The 15,427-nt window shown below is 59.7% G+C and overlaps 1 protein-coding gene across 3 annotated transcripts in view; it reads right to left on the reverse strand.

The window, feature by feature from the left end:
• The window catches only part of KCNT1 (potassium sodium-activated channel subfamily T member 1), a gene marked incomplete at both ends in the record, with an annotated part of 57,409 nt that extends 42,223 nt beyond the window's left edge, over nucleotides 1-15,186 (reverse strand). For 2 of the 3 annotated variants that reach the window (XM_081280988.1, XM_081280987.1), the window contains one exon: nucleotides 15,077-15,171. In XM_081280988.1, coding sequence (XP_081137114.1) covers nucleotides 15,077-15,171 — 95 coding nt within the window. Of the gene's footprint in view, nucleotides 1-15,076 lie in introns of all 3 variants that reach the window. The other variant, XM_081280989.1, reaches the window with a different exon arrangement.
• Nucleotides 15,187-15,427: the final 241 nt, after the last annotated feature.

Consider the following 15,427-nt stretch of genomic DNA (forward strand, 5'->3'; position numbering starts at 1 on the left):
CCCCCCCGCGCGCCACAGTGGAACGGTCCGGCGGGGGGGGGGCAGGGCGGGGAGGGCTCCCAGGCTCTGTCCCCACCAGCACGCCCCCAAGGAAGACCCAGTCCCGGGGCTCAGCCTTCCCCAGAAGTGGTGGTGGTGGTGACTGTCCGTGCTGGGAAGGAGGAACCGTGCAGCTGAGACCTGGGCCCTTGGCCAGGTACCTGGGGAACAGGAGTACTGAAGAGGGGAGCTAGGCATCCTGGTTGGTCCTGTGTCCACATCTCGGCCCTCCAGAGGTCCTGAAACCTCAGTCTAATGCCCACATTGGCCAGCCCAGAGCTGTACCCATCCTTCAGCTCCTGACCTGTCCAGGTGAGGTGGCTCCAGCTCCCTCACCAGGTGGGAAACTGCTGGTGTCTCCCGTGGGCACTCAGTGTCCTCCTTCTCCTTCTTTCCACCTCCAGAGCTGTCAGGGCACATCTCAGGGGCACTCGGCTGTTGGCTCCCACGCCACAGTGGGTGCTGGGCACGGGATCCATGGGGCATGAGGCAGCTACCCACGTGGAGCTCTTGACGCCCTTCTGGGGCGTGTGAGGCCCACCTCACCAAACACAAGGACGACCTGCCAGGGACACAGATTCTTATCCATTTTTTGATGTGGAAAGACTGAAGGAGGAAGTGACTTCCCCAGGAGCAGGAAGGAGCAGAGCAAAGATCTGGACCCAGGACCAGCTGATCAGAGTGGCTCTGTGTGGCCATGCTGTGTGGCTTTTCTAGCTCCTCTGTCTCACAGACGAGGCTCCAGATGACTTGCCCAGGCAGGTAACTCTGCAGGTATTGGTGCTGGGAGGTCTGGCTTGCCCAAGTCCAGCTTGGCGTGGGAGCTCTCAGAGTCACACTTGCCTGACCCAGGTGGAGGGGCTCTCCTGGGCTCCCGGGCCCTCTTGAGCAGCCCACACCCCAGGCCAGGAGCTCCTGCTTGCTGGGCCCGACTGTGAGTGCCAGCAATCAGGGAGCAAACAGGAGATTTATGGTAGAGAAGTGGGCTTCAGTTCTTCAGGTAGTACCAACCTAAGTGGGGGTGGCCTGGCCCACCCACACTCACCAGGAGCCCTCATGAAATGGCCTGCATGACCCCCTCACCCTGAATCCCCTTGGCTGACCGTCTGTCCCCGATTTCATGGGTCTCCAGGCACATACTCTGCAAAAACACAAGAACCCCAGGGCTCACAGGGAAGGAGCACCTAGAGAGGAAGGGTGGGTGAAGTGCCAGCCTCGGCCTGGCAGGGAGCAGCCTGTTTCTTAACAATGCCATCGAGGTCAGGTGGGCTGGGCCACCGTAGGGAAGCTGAGGCACAGGGCTACTCCCACAGGGGACCCGCATCCTGGCTCTCCAACACCTGCCCAGGCCCAGATCACATGGAAACCACTGCTTGGTTTCCCGGCAAAGGCTCAAACCTGGGTTCCTGTCAGCCTGAGGGGAACAAGCAGGGGCGCTCCTCACCGCCCTGGGAGGCACTCACAGATGGAGGTGCCCCTTTCTGAGGAGCAGAGCAGCTATGAGGAAGGAGGCCGGAGGTCTCCCCAGGGCATGCTGTTGAATGAGACCGCTGATGTGCACAAACAGATCAAGCGGGCCACGGCACCTGCACAACCCGGGGCCATGCACACAACACTGCAGTGAGAGAAAGTGCCTGTGGAATCAGGGGTGCTCACACAAGGCACCCCAGGAGCCAGGGAAGGGCGCAAGGGAGGGCTCAGGGCTTTGGGGTGTTGTCTTCACCCTGCATCCCTGAGCAATGGCAGTGAGCCACATCTGGGAGGCTCACACAAGCCACGTCTGCAGAACGTGGCAATGGAGATGCGTGGCAGCCTGTCCCCAAGGTCCAACCTGTTCTGCCCACACAGAGAGCTGTCCTTTCCACTCTTGTTTTCTGAGTGCAGGGGTCAGCCTATGCTGTTGGCATCCGAATCCCAGGGCTAGAGAGAGGTGACAGTTGGGAGGAGGACACCGACATTTTGTGGTGTCAACTAGTGACAGGCCTGGAGGAGCCTGTGTCCCAGGTGGCAGGGGGACCTCTCAACTTATTCCTGCACCATGTGGGTGGGTAAAGTGGGTTTATCTTGGAAATGACAGTCCCCTCTCGGCAGGGTCCAGTGGCTGTTTCCTGTGTGGAGAGGGCAGACAGTCCCTTACACATCCAGTGCTGATTCCTGGCTCCTTGGCCTCTGGGTACAGTGGAGTGACCCACAGGCAAGACGCACAGCCTGGAGCAAGTGAGGTGGGAGGGCGGGCACTGGGCTCCCAGGCTCTGGGTCCTTGGAGCGTGGACAATCTTGAGCCCTCAGAATGTCTGCAGAGCATGGGAGTGGAGATGGGGCAGATATCCTGGAAGCCCCAGAACAGATGACAATTGCCCCTTTATGAGTGTTAAAGACAGACAGGTGCTGTGAGCTCCCTGCAGGGAGGGCTGAGGAGCACTGGAGCTGGCGGAGGACACAGCCTCTGGAAGTGGCACTGCCCTTCTTCCCACAAGACTGGGTAGGGAGGGTCGAACTCAGGTAGGGAGAGGAAGGAGGGGCACCTGGGATGGGGAGGACAGGAGCAGCACAGAGGTGGATCAGGACGTCCATGCTGGACCCTCACAGGGTGCCTGCCAGAGGCCTATCCTGGGGCTGCCAGGCTGCAGAGAAACTGTCTGGTTACCTGCTCAGTATGGGAGCTGAAGATCTGGGACAGGTGGGCTGCCTTGTGGTCCAGAGGAGGTGAGGAGGCCGGGTCCCTGTGTGGCACGTCTTCAGGTGGGAGGCAGGTGTGTGGGCAGGTGTGGTATCTACAGTGGGGCAGGGGTGACCGCTGCCTCAGGAGCCTCCCAAACCCAAGCTGATAAACAGACAGTGAAAGGCAGTGATCAAGACTCAGAAGCCATAAGGGCAAGGACAAGCCAGTGTCACAGATGTCCCCAAATACTGTTAGGAGCCATGTTGGGAAGTGTGGGCAGTGACCCCCCTTCCCAGATCCTGTCCTCAAGGTCAACCTGAGACAGCCACAGCATCCTGAGACTTCTCCCCACAGCCCTGGGGAGAGGCAGCCAGAGGCTGTTCTGGCCTTCCCTGTCTTCTGGCTGGGGAGCTGTCTAGGCCAACCCCCAGAACAAGGTGACACCCTCAGGCTCTTTCCCTCTGGGGAAAGAGTATGGAGCCCTAGGACATCTCCAGCTGCGTGGCGTGGTCCATGGGCAAGGACATTTCACAAGATCCTAGGAAACGGGGCAGATGGACACACAGCCCTTGCCCATGCTCTGGAGCTGTGGGAAGGTGGTGAGGTCACACGCAGGCTGGGGCACAGGAAAGGGAACAGGAAGAGGACACAGGGGCTGGGAGGTGGAAGAACCCACTTGACCATGGGGGATGACCATGGGCATGTGTGGCCCAGCCACATGGGGATCCCTTGGCCTTAAGCAGGAAGGAGGGTCCGACAGCTGCGCAATGTGGGTGAGCCTTGAGGACATGGCGCTGAGAATGGGGCCTGGCACAGGACAGTGCTGCGGGGTTCCACCTGTGTGACGACTCCGAGTCACCAGGCCAGAGACAGGAAGTGGAATGGAGGGTGCCGGGGCTGCGGAGTCAGTGTCTCTGGGACAGAGTTTTGGTGACTTGGAAAGTGGGAGAGTCCTGGGGATGGATGGTGGAGGCGGCCGCGGCACCGTGCGGACAGGCTTCACACACGGAATGTCCTCTCGGAATCGGTTTGCATGGCATATTTTATGCCACGTGTATTTACCACACTTAAAACAGATACATTTAAAAAAAAGAGAGAAGGAAGGAGGAACAGGAAGAGTGGGTGAAGGAAGGAAGGAGAGAAAAAGGAGAGGAAAGGAGTAAGTGGACTTCAAGGACAGAGAACCTGGTCATCGGCAAAGCCTGCGACCAGGGCAGAGGGAAAGTCTCCTCCAGGCTTCTGGCCCAGGTCGGCTTATGAGGGCGAGTTTCAGTAAAAAGGAGAGACAGAGGAGTCTGTCATCTCCGCAGACTGAGGAAGGAAGGGAGACTGCAGGACCCGGAGGCCTTTGGAGAGCCAGACGCCCTCCAATTACTACTAAGTGAGTCAAGACTAGCAAGAACCTTAATCAAATTAAGGACCTCAGTAGATGACTCTGCACAGCAGAGGCAGACATAGAAGTCGGGACTTGAGAGAGGGTGGAGGACTCTATCTCAAGGGTCCTTGTGCCCCAGGGCAGAGGCTCCAACAGGCTTTAAGTATTTAAAATCAATTTAGAAAACATTTAGAAGCATAATGATGTAGCAAAGAACTGTGTACTGAGTTCCAGGAAAACACCACCCAGATATTGACCCTCCTACATCTACTGAGATTGAAGGGCAAAGAAAGAGCTCTTAAGGGTATAAGATGGGAAAAGGGGTCACCCGGGAGGGGCAGAGCCATCTGGCTTTGGGTTTCCTGGGGGCACTAAACAAGGGTCCGGGCAGACCAAACGCTGAGGAGGAAGACAGTGAGATGAGGAGTATTGTACCCAGCCAAGATATCACCCAGGTCCACACACACAGGACTGTTATACCCAGCCAAGCTGTCACCCACGTCCACAGACGGGGAGATGCCGCAAGTGTGGAGCAACACACGACATGTGGCACCAGCACAGATGCCCTGTTTGAAGGAAAAACAACCTTGAAGGTGAAATGCACTCACCTCAAAGAAATACCCAAGTAAGGAACTCCACAGTGAAAAATAACAGTGAATGTGTGTGTGGTCAGCAGGAACCTATGAAAGTGGATTTACAGCAAATGTTAGATGATTATGCAAAGTCTGGTTACAGAACAGATTGTAACAATTTAAAACCTTGGTGGAGTAAAAAGAACAATATAATTAGCAAACATTGGGGGTGTATAGGGTGTTGTCGTCCAAAATGAGGATGCTCTAAGCTGGGAGTGAACCACACACTATCCCCATTGGACGGACAGTCCTTGGAGACGTCTCAGCAGGGAAGGTGCCAGGGCACAGAGAATCCCGTTTTGCTAGAGGGAAGGAAGTTACAGAAAGGAATGGGGTCATGACAAAGGCCAGCAAAAAGCCCCCTCTGGCCAAGGAAGGACAGCTGAGCATCAGAGGGAACACTATACAGGGTGGATATATTTCCTCTGGCTGCTATAACCAATTGGTTCATTGCAACAAAATTAGTGGCTTAAAACAACACACACTGGGGCTGGGGAAGTGGCTCAAGCGGCAGCGGGCTCGCCTGGCATGCGTGCCGCCCGGGTTCAGTCCTCAGCACCACATACAAACAAAGATGTTGTGTCTGTCCGCCGAAAACTAAAAAATAAATATTAAAATTCTCTCTCTCTTTAAAAAAAAAAAACACCACATTTCTCATCCGATCCTGGAGGTCAAAAATCCTGACACCTGCGTCAGCAGGACTGAGGCTCCAGTAGAGACAGGCGTCTGCCCCTTCCAGAGTCAGGTGTCCACCTGTGCTCACCCACCTGGGCCCCTTTCCCTTCTGTCCTCGCTGGCCTCTGCTTCTGTCCTCATGTCTCCCCTCCAATTCTGTTCTGACCCTCCTGCCTCCCTGGGAGGGCATCAGGCCTGACTGCCCAGAGAATCGCGGGTCACACCTCGTCAAGGCCCTCAACCTAGTCACATCAGCAGAGTCCCTTCTGCCGCGTTCACAGACTCACGGGCTTCCAGGATTAGCTCGTGGACATCTTAGGGTGCACTTTTCAGCCACCACAGATAGTAGCAGGTCTGTGTAACTCTGTGGGTCAGTACGTGATGCTCAGGGAGACAAATCCAGAAAAACCCGCTGCTGTCCCAGGAGAAGCTGCTGTGAGCTTGGCCTCCCGTTGAGAACTGGTAATTGAAGAGAAAGGGTGGGGGTGTGGCAGGAATTGTGCTATGGGTGTGCACCTGGCCCTCTGATGAAGGCGAGGCTACGTCAGTGGAGGGAGAAACAGAACCAGGCAGGCACACCCTGGGCCCAGGAGCAAGGCGGGTCAGGCAGTGGTCAGACAGGGCTGAACCCTCAGTAGCAGTGTCCTCAGACCCACGGTCGGGGAGACCTGGATGTCTGGGTAGCACCTGCTCACCCTGAGGTGAGAAGGCACATGTGTTGCTGCCCAGGGGACCCACTGGCCATCTCTAATGGGGACACATGGGCAATACATGGGTCACAATGACATCCGCAAGGTTCTCACACCTACATCAGGCAGACCAGGCCAGCTGGGCCTCAGGACCAGCGTCCACTCCAGAAGGACAGTGAAGTCAGAGGAACAGGCTCTGGAGAAAATAGCCTGGTCAGGGTTCTCCAGAGGACAGAACAATAGGCTATACGTGGCCCTCGGGCGTCCAGGGGGAGTTGGGTAAGCGAAGCAGCTCCTGCGATTATGGAGACTGACACCCCGACTGGCTGGAGGCCCAGTGTGCTGGTCAGGGCTCTGTGCAGGTCCAGAGCCTCCCCTCTGGTGGCTGTGTCTGCTCTTCTGTCTGTTAAACCGGCCCCACCTTCCCCGAGGTCCCCTTATGATGTCATCTGGAAAAGTCTGCACAGTGCACCCTGGTGACCATCTCTGCCTGCCTCTCTTCCACCACAGCGCCACCCCAGCCCTCTTGTAAGGAGACCTTGACTGCATTTCAGGCCCATCTCAACCTCAAGAGGCTTCACTAAATCACACCTTCAAGGTCATACAAGGTCACAGCATCAGGTTCTAGGGATCAGGACATGGGCAATGTGAGAGTTAAATCCAGTGGCCTGCGGGGAGTCCCAGGCAGACCCCACATCCACTCCAGAGGGCCCAGCTGGATGTGAGGGGCTGGGTGTGGGGTAGCACCCACATTGTAGGGCTGGATATGAGGGGAGAGGGTGCTGCCTGAGCCTGATGCCGCACCTCCCTCCAGGGGCATGACATCACTGTCCGGCACGGTAGGGTCCTCTTGAGGGGACACAGGACTGGGCTTCCTCCCCACAGCTGGGCCCCTCTGGGTCCTGGTCAATCTTGCTGGAAGAGGCCCCTGCAGAACAGCCAGAAAACTCCTGGGGAGGGGGAGAATTAGTTCCAGCGGTGGGGGCGGGGGCCAGGCCTCTGGAGGCTGACCAGGGTCCTGAGGGGTCCAGCAGGCAGGAGGGCTCTGACTTCTGGGGTGACACCACTTTGTCTTCCAACAGTCCCTGAGGGTGGCACTCACTGAGGGGCCCACGGAGGATGGGGTGGAAGTGTGGATAGGGACCGAGAGGTGGAGCTGGGACAGAGCCTCCACAGGCCTGGGGTTTGGGGTGTGGCCCTGCCCACATCTGGAGCAATGGAGCCTGGGTAGGGGGAGCTCCGGGGCTCAGACCCTCACCCCACAGCCTTCCCAGGGCCAGCCAGCTCTGCTTCTCTGGGGACTCCTGTCTCAGGTGTCTAGAGGGACCTGAGACCCAGGGAGGGCTCCAGGGCCCTGCCAGGTTGGGGCCTGCTCTGGAGGGGCTGGTCAGCCAGTCCTGCGCAGCACAGAGCTGTGCAAGGAAGCTGGGGTCCCACATCTGTCCTCAGCCTCTCTGCAGCTCCTTCCACTACTCCTCCCCACCCTTCCTGTCCTCTCCCCCAAACCCACGCCTCTCCTCAGCCCCTTGCAGGCCCTGGGGTCGGGTGCTCAAGGTTATGGGCCCTCCCCTTGGCTGCAGAGTGGCCTCCCTCCTGGGCTCTCATGGGGGTCAGTGTCAGGGAGGAGGTAGGGTCCCTCCCACCCTGTGCCCTCCCCGTGCTTCAGGCTGCTCCTGAGGTGGTGGCCCTCGGCCATCCTCCTGTGTGGGGAGCCTCCTGCTGACGCCTGCTCTGTCTCCCCCTCCAGCACGGGATGTCCCCTCTCCTTGTCCAGCTCCAGGGCTGCTGGGAGGGTGGGCCTCTGGAGCTTCCACTTCCCAGCAGGTCTCCAGTCAATTTAGGGCCACCCAGGAAAACAGCCCATCCAAGGATCGGGCATATTATTAGCAGACGCCCCCCCAGAGCTGGCTGAGAACCCCAACCCAACAAGAGCTGTGAGAGCCTGCCCAGGGCACGGCACAGCCGGCTCCCCAGCCCTGTGCTGGGACCTCACTGGTAACCCGAGCAGGGGCAGGTGCTGGACCTCCAGGTCCCTCCACACACCTGTGCACTCTGACAGGAGGTGTGGTGCCTGTTGCCCAGACAACAAAGCACCATGCTTAAGTGCCTTCAAACAACAGGGATCTGTTCTCTCCCATTCTCGGGGCTGGAAGTCCAAAATTGAGGGACCAGCTGGTGCTCGCCAGTCCAGCTCAGCAGCTCCTGGCCGTGTGGCTTGAGCAAGGTCCACCTGAGTGTCTACCTGTTATCCTCCCAAGTGGCTGCTGTCTGAAGAAGTCTTGGAGTCCTATCTTTGTATGTATAGCTAATTAAAGGCCAGCATGTGGGGTGGGGGGCTCCTGATGACTGCTGGGGGTGCTGCACACAAGAGGTTCTCTCCAGGATCCAGTGGAAACCCAAGTTCAAGTCATTGTGGCGTGGCAAGCAAGGTGACGGGGTTAGAATGGGGTTAGATGTGGTCCTGAGGTGGGCCTCGGGATGGGACCAGCACCCTGGGAAGGAGATCAGCCTGCCCTGCCCCCCACCCCCATGAACACTGGGAGGAGAGGTCTCTGGACTGCTGGCACCTGCTCTGGACTCCCTGCCTTCAGGGCTGTGCCCACGAAATACTTGCAGCGGAACCCACTCCCCCTGATCTGTGGAGGAGGCCTGAGCAGAAGCCCTAACACGACCCTCCCTGTTCCGGTGCTGCATGCGCCAGCCTGGAACGTGTGGTCACACCATAGGAAGCTCATGGAAATCACCTTCTGACAGCCAGATGACCACGGTCTCTGTGCCTTGGGGGATGCTGGCTCCCCCTTGCTGGGCATCTGGGTTCTGCTTTATAATTAATTTGGGAAGAATCTGATTTTGAGTCATGCCTGTGAGTCTCTGGGGTGTGGGCTAGGGGAGGAAGCCATGTGCCTGGCTGTGCTGGCCCAGGGGGCCCGAGGAGCAGCACACACCGGGAGGAACACCTACCTTGCCCTCTCAGCGTTTCAGGGTGCCCTAGGGCCTGGGTGTGGGGAGCCAGAGCCGTTTCTCATTTCTGGTGGTGGAGACACTAACATGGGATCACGTGGAGGCCAACATCCTACCTCAGTGAAGACGGGCCCCAGGTGCTACTCAGCCCCCAGGAGATGCCCAGCTCGGCTGCACGCACACGCACCCAGTGCCCACTTCCTCCTGCTGTCTCTGTGACCTTGGCCCTTGTCCTTCTGCTCACTCCTGGCCTCCTGGGGAGGAGCAGTGGCCCAAGCCTTGAAGTTCTTGTGAGGCAGGAGGAAGGTGTGAACTGCTCTGGAGGCCACACCTCCACAGGAAGGCCACCTGGCCTTCTGTTGTCCACCCTGACTCAGGGCCCACCTCTGAGGCTCTGCTTCCTGCTAAGGACCCCAGGGGGAGTCCCAGCCCCACACCCAGCTGATGGGGAAGGCATGTCAGGCTGGATCCAGGCAATGGCTGGGACAGGCGCCACGTGTCTCACTCAGGACACCTGAGAGCACACAGAACAGTCCAGATCTGTCCTTTCTTGGTTCCATTATGCAGGCAGCAGGCAAAGGGTATCCAGGAGAGCGGGCAGGACAGAGCACACATGACACCCTGGACCGGTTCCCGGAGTCCACACAGGTGGACCCTCCCCTGAGAGCTCACCCCAACCTCCCCTGGGCCCACTGGCCAGGTCAAGACCACCTCCCTAGCAGGCTGCATCCTCTAAGGCCTACGGGCTTGCACTGGACAGGCCCCACCCCAGGCAGGGCGAAGGGAAGGGCTGAGGTGACCTGTGGCAGAACCACTAGCCCAGCCTAGCCTGGCAGTCAGGCCTGTGCAGGGGGAAGGAGGGCCCCAGGCAGAGTTTAAACATAACCGGGGGAGACCACACCAGCTGGCGTTTCCCTGAGCTGAGCAGCCCTGGGGTGGACACATGCCAGGGAGGCACTGCCAGTGAGAGGACGAGGGCCAGGGACACTCGGCCTGCTCCAGGGCCACCTGGGACTGCTGGTCCTGCCCTGGAGTCTGGCTGGCACAGGTGGGTCACCATCACACACGTGGCTGTCCTCTGCTGCCACAGCTCCTGTCTCTCGCCCACTGGTCCGTGTGAAATCCCCTCACTGCACATGTGAGTTCCGGGCAGCTCAGCCCAGAGTGCTGTGGGGGTGGATGTCCAGTCCCCATGGGGTCCCTAGTCCAGGAGGAAATGCCTCCCAATCTGCCTGTCCTTACCTCCCTCTGCCCTCGCCCCCAGAAGCTCCCGGCCTCCTCCTCGGGCTTCTAAACCCACCACAGTCCTCCTGGATGCTCAGCTGGCCCACCCCCACCCCAGCCAGGCCTGGCTGTGTCCTCTCCTTTAGGTTCCTCGGTTTCCAAGCCCTGGCCATGCCTGACACAGGTACTTCTCTTGTGGGAACCCAGGGACCAGCTGGCTCACCAGGCACCCCCAGAAGGGGCATGGGGTACAGGTTCAGCCCAGCCCACCCCCAGCATCCCAGAGCACCCTCAAAAGACAGTCAGTGTGAACCAGATCTCCCACAGAGCTGCCGGGGCCTTCAGGTAAAATCGTAGCCGGTGGGGCTGGGGGTGTGGCTCAGGGGCAGAGCGCTTGCCCAGCACAGGTGAGGCCCTGGGTTCGATCCTCAGCTCCGCATAAAAATAAATAAATAATAAAATAAAGGTTAAAAAATATATAACATTAGAAAAAATTTTAAAAAAATAACAACAGCAAACTTGAGCTGGTGACCTTTGGGGAGACTAGGGCCCATTCTGAGGTCCAGATAGCTGGCTGCTATCCTTAAGGGGCCGCCCAGGGGAGGCAGCCTGAACAGAGCTCTTTCTAGGGAGGCCCTGGGGCCCTGCTCTGGTGGAAGATGGGCTGGGCCACAGGGAGGGCAGATGCTGCTAGGCATCAGGAAGGGGGCGGGGGGGGGGGCAGGAAGGGGGTCCTGGGGGAGGGCAGGCTGATGGCCCACAGGGGCAGGCAGGCAGGCAGGGATGGGTGGGGAGGGCACTTAAGGGACAGGCCTCCTGCCATCACTTGGCAGGCACTTGGCAGGCAGCCGGGCTAATTCTCCCCACTCACCTGGGCCTCCCTGGATGGTTCTTCCCCGCCCTGCTCCTAACTGCTCAGTCATCAGCAACCATAGGTGAGTGGTTCTGAGGGCCTGCTGTCCCTAGGGACCCTCACTTAAGTCCTGCTTGGAGCCCTGGTGGGGCCTCGGCCCTGGGGAGGGGCCTGGCTCTGTCCCATGGGGCGGCCTGACCCACTGTGGTTCTGTTGGCCTGGGAGGGCCTAGACCCTGGAGGACTGACTGTTGCTCCCTGCGCTGGGTCCCTGCCTGCTGGTCTGTCCACAGCTGCCTCCTGCAGGGCTCTGTCCTGACAATGCTGGATCTGCCTGCCTTCCCATTTCTCATCCATATGAGAATATTTCACGTCTCCTCCAGAGAAGCCAGTCCAGATGCTCAGCTGTCAGAGGACCACGGGATGACAGGCTGGGGCCCTGCTGGGGCTGCGTCCACCCTCAGGCCTGCTCGGGCGTCACCCTGCAGCAGGCTGCTCCACTCCAGGACCCTTGGGTGAGAGATGGGGTGGGGATCTCTCCTGGGGTTTGGCCTGGGGCAGCACACAGGCCAACCCAGCCAGCCCAGGGCAAGCCCCCTTCCCTGCATGGAGTCTGTTCAATGGGTTGGGGGGGTGCGTGCGGGTGCTTCTCACTGCCAGCCTGGCCTGCCTTCAGAGGGGGACCTAACTTGGCTTCCACTGGGGCTTGGGTGACACTATGGGCTGGGCCCATCCACCCCTGGCTCTTCTATTCCATTTTTTGGCATTTTGGAAGAAGGGCCAGTGGTGCAACAGCCCCTGTCTGCCTCCTGTGGAAAGCCCGTCCCCTCTCTTCTTAAGACTGAGTGGGCAGGGCAGAGCTAAAGCCTCATGTCCACACTACAGAGCAGGAGTCCAGGCTCTCAGAGCCCACCTGCAGCCACACCTGTAGCCACCAAGACCTTTTTACAGCCCTGCCCCACTGCCCCCTCAAGCTGCCCTTTCCGGGGCTGTTGGCCCACTCTGCAGGAGAAGGAGCCCAAGTGCCAGTACCCCTAGGACTGTGGTGCTCACTTACGTCTGCAGGGCATACAGGAGGACTGCTTCTAGACAGGGAGCGGGCCTGGGTCTCCTAACACTGCCTCTTGGGTCCTGGGAAGGGGCAGAGGCTCCACAGCATCCAGTCAGCTTCCACTGAGTGTCGCTCCCCAGGAAGCCCCAGAACGTGGCCTGGTGGGTGAGTCTACCGGGGCCACGTCAGTCCCTTGAAGGGGAAGCTCTCAATCCTGCCCCTCACCGAGCTGCGTAGAGCCCTCAGTCACCTGGGGAGAGTGGCCTGGCGGCTCTGCCTTGTCCACGTGTGGGTGGCTGTGCTCCCACCCCCACCCGCAAGGCCAGCCTCAGCAGTGGTGACTCACTGCACACGGCTTTACTCCCCTGTTGGAGAGGAAGCCCACAGCCCTACCCGCCTGCCCACAGCCTGCTAGGACTCGGGCCTCTCCCCACAGAGCCTGCCCGGCCCACAGTGGGGGAGCCGGGGGCCGGCAGAGAGAGCTTGTGCAGCTCACAGCTTCCCCAGACCCTCCTGGTGGAGACCACCACCCTGGTTGGTCCCCGATTTCCTGGCTGCTCCATCTCTGCATACCACCCTATGGCCTGCAGCCCCAGAACTCGGCCCCAGGAATCCTACCTGCTACCCTGGAGAGCTCCTGAGAGCCCCTGCACACCTGTGCTCTTACAGGTAGGGCAAGTGGGCTCCCTGGCCCCTCTGGGCACCCAGGCCCCTCAGACTCGAGTCAGCACTCCCTTCCCATCCTGAGAAGCAGTCTTTCTGTCTCCTTTCCTCACTGTGGCCTGGCTGTCACTATACCTGTGGGTCCCTGGTAGGCTAGCACATGTGCCCCCCAGCTTCGTCCCTTGTTTTAGGAATCAGTGACAGTGCACGAGGTGGGGGAACAGCTCTGGGGATGCCAAAGGCAGATGAGGAGAGGAGGGCTGAGGCACTTCGAGTACAGTGGCCATCAGGGCTACCAGGCCCACTTCAGGGACCTCCAAGCAGCCACCCTCCCCCTTGGCCTGGGATTTGTGCTCAGAGCTGGGTGGGGAGGGTGTTGCTGCAGATGGGGGCTCAGGTGACCGCGGGACCCCCATCAGGGCAGGTCTTGACCCCCTCGCCATGCTGGTTTCCTGCCTCAGGGCCCTCTAGCTAAATGGGGACCATTTCAGAGTCTGGGGGTCATGAGATGGGCAAGGCCATACACCCACCCTGTAGCTGTTGCCAAACTAGCCCCATGGGACAGAGACAGCTTTAGAAAAACAGGAAGTGGTTCCAAGGGGTGGCTTCCTTTGAGGGAGCTGGTGCTCTGGCCTCAGTGAGGGCCACATCATGCAGTGGACATGCTGAACTGCACTCGGGGCAGACCTCATGCTCCACGCAGTTAGCCATGATTAAAGAGTCGTACACAGGTCTAGGACTTGGGGATGGGTTCATGGCAGCTCCCTTTGCCTGGGCCAGGAGGGGAACCTCTGTCACCTCCTGCAAAGACAGAGGGGCACAGCAACACCAACCATAGTCACTGACATCCATCTGGTGGTCAGGAGGCCCATGCACCATGTGGGGAGCCAGAGCCATTTCCTATCTGACGTTGGAGGTCCCCCAAGTCTGCCATTTTCCAGAGCAGGCACCCAGCGGGATGGGGCTGACTTAGCAAGATGTCCAGTGCACAGATTGGGCCTGGGGAAGCCCCGACTCTCCCCACATGGGTCCCAGGAGGGCAGGAGTCCCCAGTCAGGGACCCCAGAACCAGCACCTGCCCATACCTCCTGCCCAAAAAGGAAGTTAAAACTAATCTCTTGTTCAAGGCATTTATTCTAGGTGGGTTCATTATGTGCTGCAGCACTTAGTTCAACAAGGCAGGAAAACACTGACTTTCAAAAGCACCTCTGCAGGACTCAACCCCTTGCTGCTAAGTGGCCGAAGACTTTGGGATCGATGTCTCCTCTGGCTCTAGGTGTTCAATGCAACCCAGCACCACTGGAGATCCAGGGGATGGTCTGGCAGGACATCCCTGCAGCAGGCCATGTGATTTTTAGTCACTTTCCCCAAGTACTGGGGGCTCCTGACACACAGCGCCTGCACACTGACCCTGCTCATGAAAGCAATTTCCTCCTTTGCTGCAGTCTCAGCAGCTTATTCTGACAGCTCAGTTTGTGCCCTGATAATCTGCAGCCCCGAGCACTTCATGTGCTAACTTAACAATTGTACTGTTCAGGGACCACAGCCGCGTCCAGGCTGGTGAGTGAGCCCTGAGGAGAGTGTGGAGCCGCCCAGCGCACAGTGGAAGGAGAGGCTTCCAGTCCTCTGCTCGCAGGCTGACAGCACCTCCCCTGAGGCTGGCAGAGCTGGAGTGCTGGGTGTTTACCCAAGACAGCTATTTGGGGAACAGGGGAGGGAAAAGCAGCATCCTTCAGCTCCCTGCCAGCCCCTCAGCCGCCGCTCCTATGGACCCATCCCCACCGTCCTCTCCTCAAAGACACAAGTTCATTTTGCTTTTTCACACGGAAGAGAATCTAAGGTGAGGGAACATTGTCACTTTGAATGTGTGACTGCGAAATTGCACTCTGTCCCCCAGTGAATAATTAATAAGTGAGCACAGCCTGAGTCTGGAGGACACTAGTTCTCATCCAGACTGCCGGCTGCTACCCCGGCGCCTAGGCCCCGGCTGGACCCCGGCTTCCGCGGAGCAGCTCTGCTGGAGCTGGGGGCAGGCACCAGGAGGCCAGGGACCCCCGACCGAGCTCTGGGCCGACCCCCAGCACCGAGCATCCCGCGCCCTGCTCCGGGGCCCTCCCCGGTCCTACTCCCCCCCTCCGGCGCCCCGAAACTTCCCGGTCCAGGAACCTGGAAAGTTGCAGGGCGCCGCGGCTGTGGGGGCGCTCAGGCTCAGCACCGCGGACAGCTCCGCGCGGCCGGCTGCCCCCGGCCTACCTGTCGTCGTTCTGGAAGGACTGGTCGCCCAGGAGCAGGTCCCGGAAGCGGTACCGCGGCGGCAAGGGCAGCACCTCCGTGTCCAGGTCGCTCATCTTGGGTCTGGCGGTGTCCAGGAGCACGTCCCCGCAGCCGCCGTCCTCGGCGCAGGGCCGCCTGCGGGCACACGCCAGCGCCCCCTCAGTCGCCGGGCGCCCTCGCCGACGCGCGCAGCCCCCGGCCCCGCGCAGCCCGGCCGCCGCGACAGCGACCGACCAGGGTGGGGGCGGGGCGGGGCGGCACCTGCAGGGGGCGCGCGGGGGAGGGGGCGCGGCCGGGCTGGGGAAGTTTGGAAGGTGGGACAGATCACAG

Source organism: Spermophilus citellus, assembly GCF_964194105.1.
Source record: "Spermophilus citellus genome assembly, chromosome: 2".
Taxonomy (NCBI): Eukaryota; Metazoa; Chordata; class Mammalia; order Rodentia; family Sciuridae; genus Spermophilus; species Spermophilus citellus.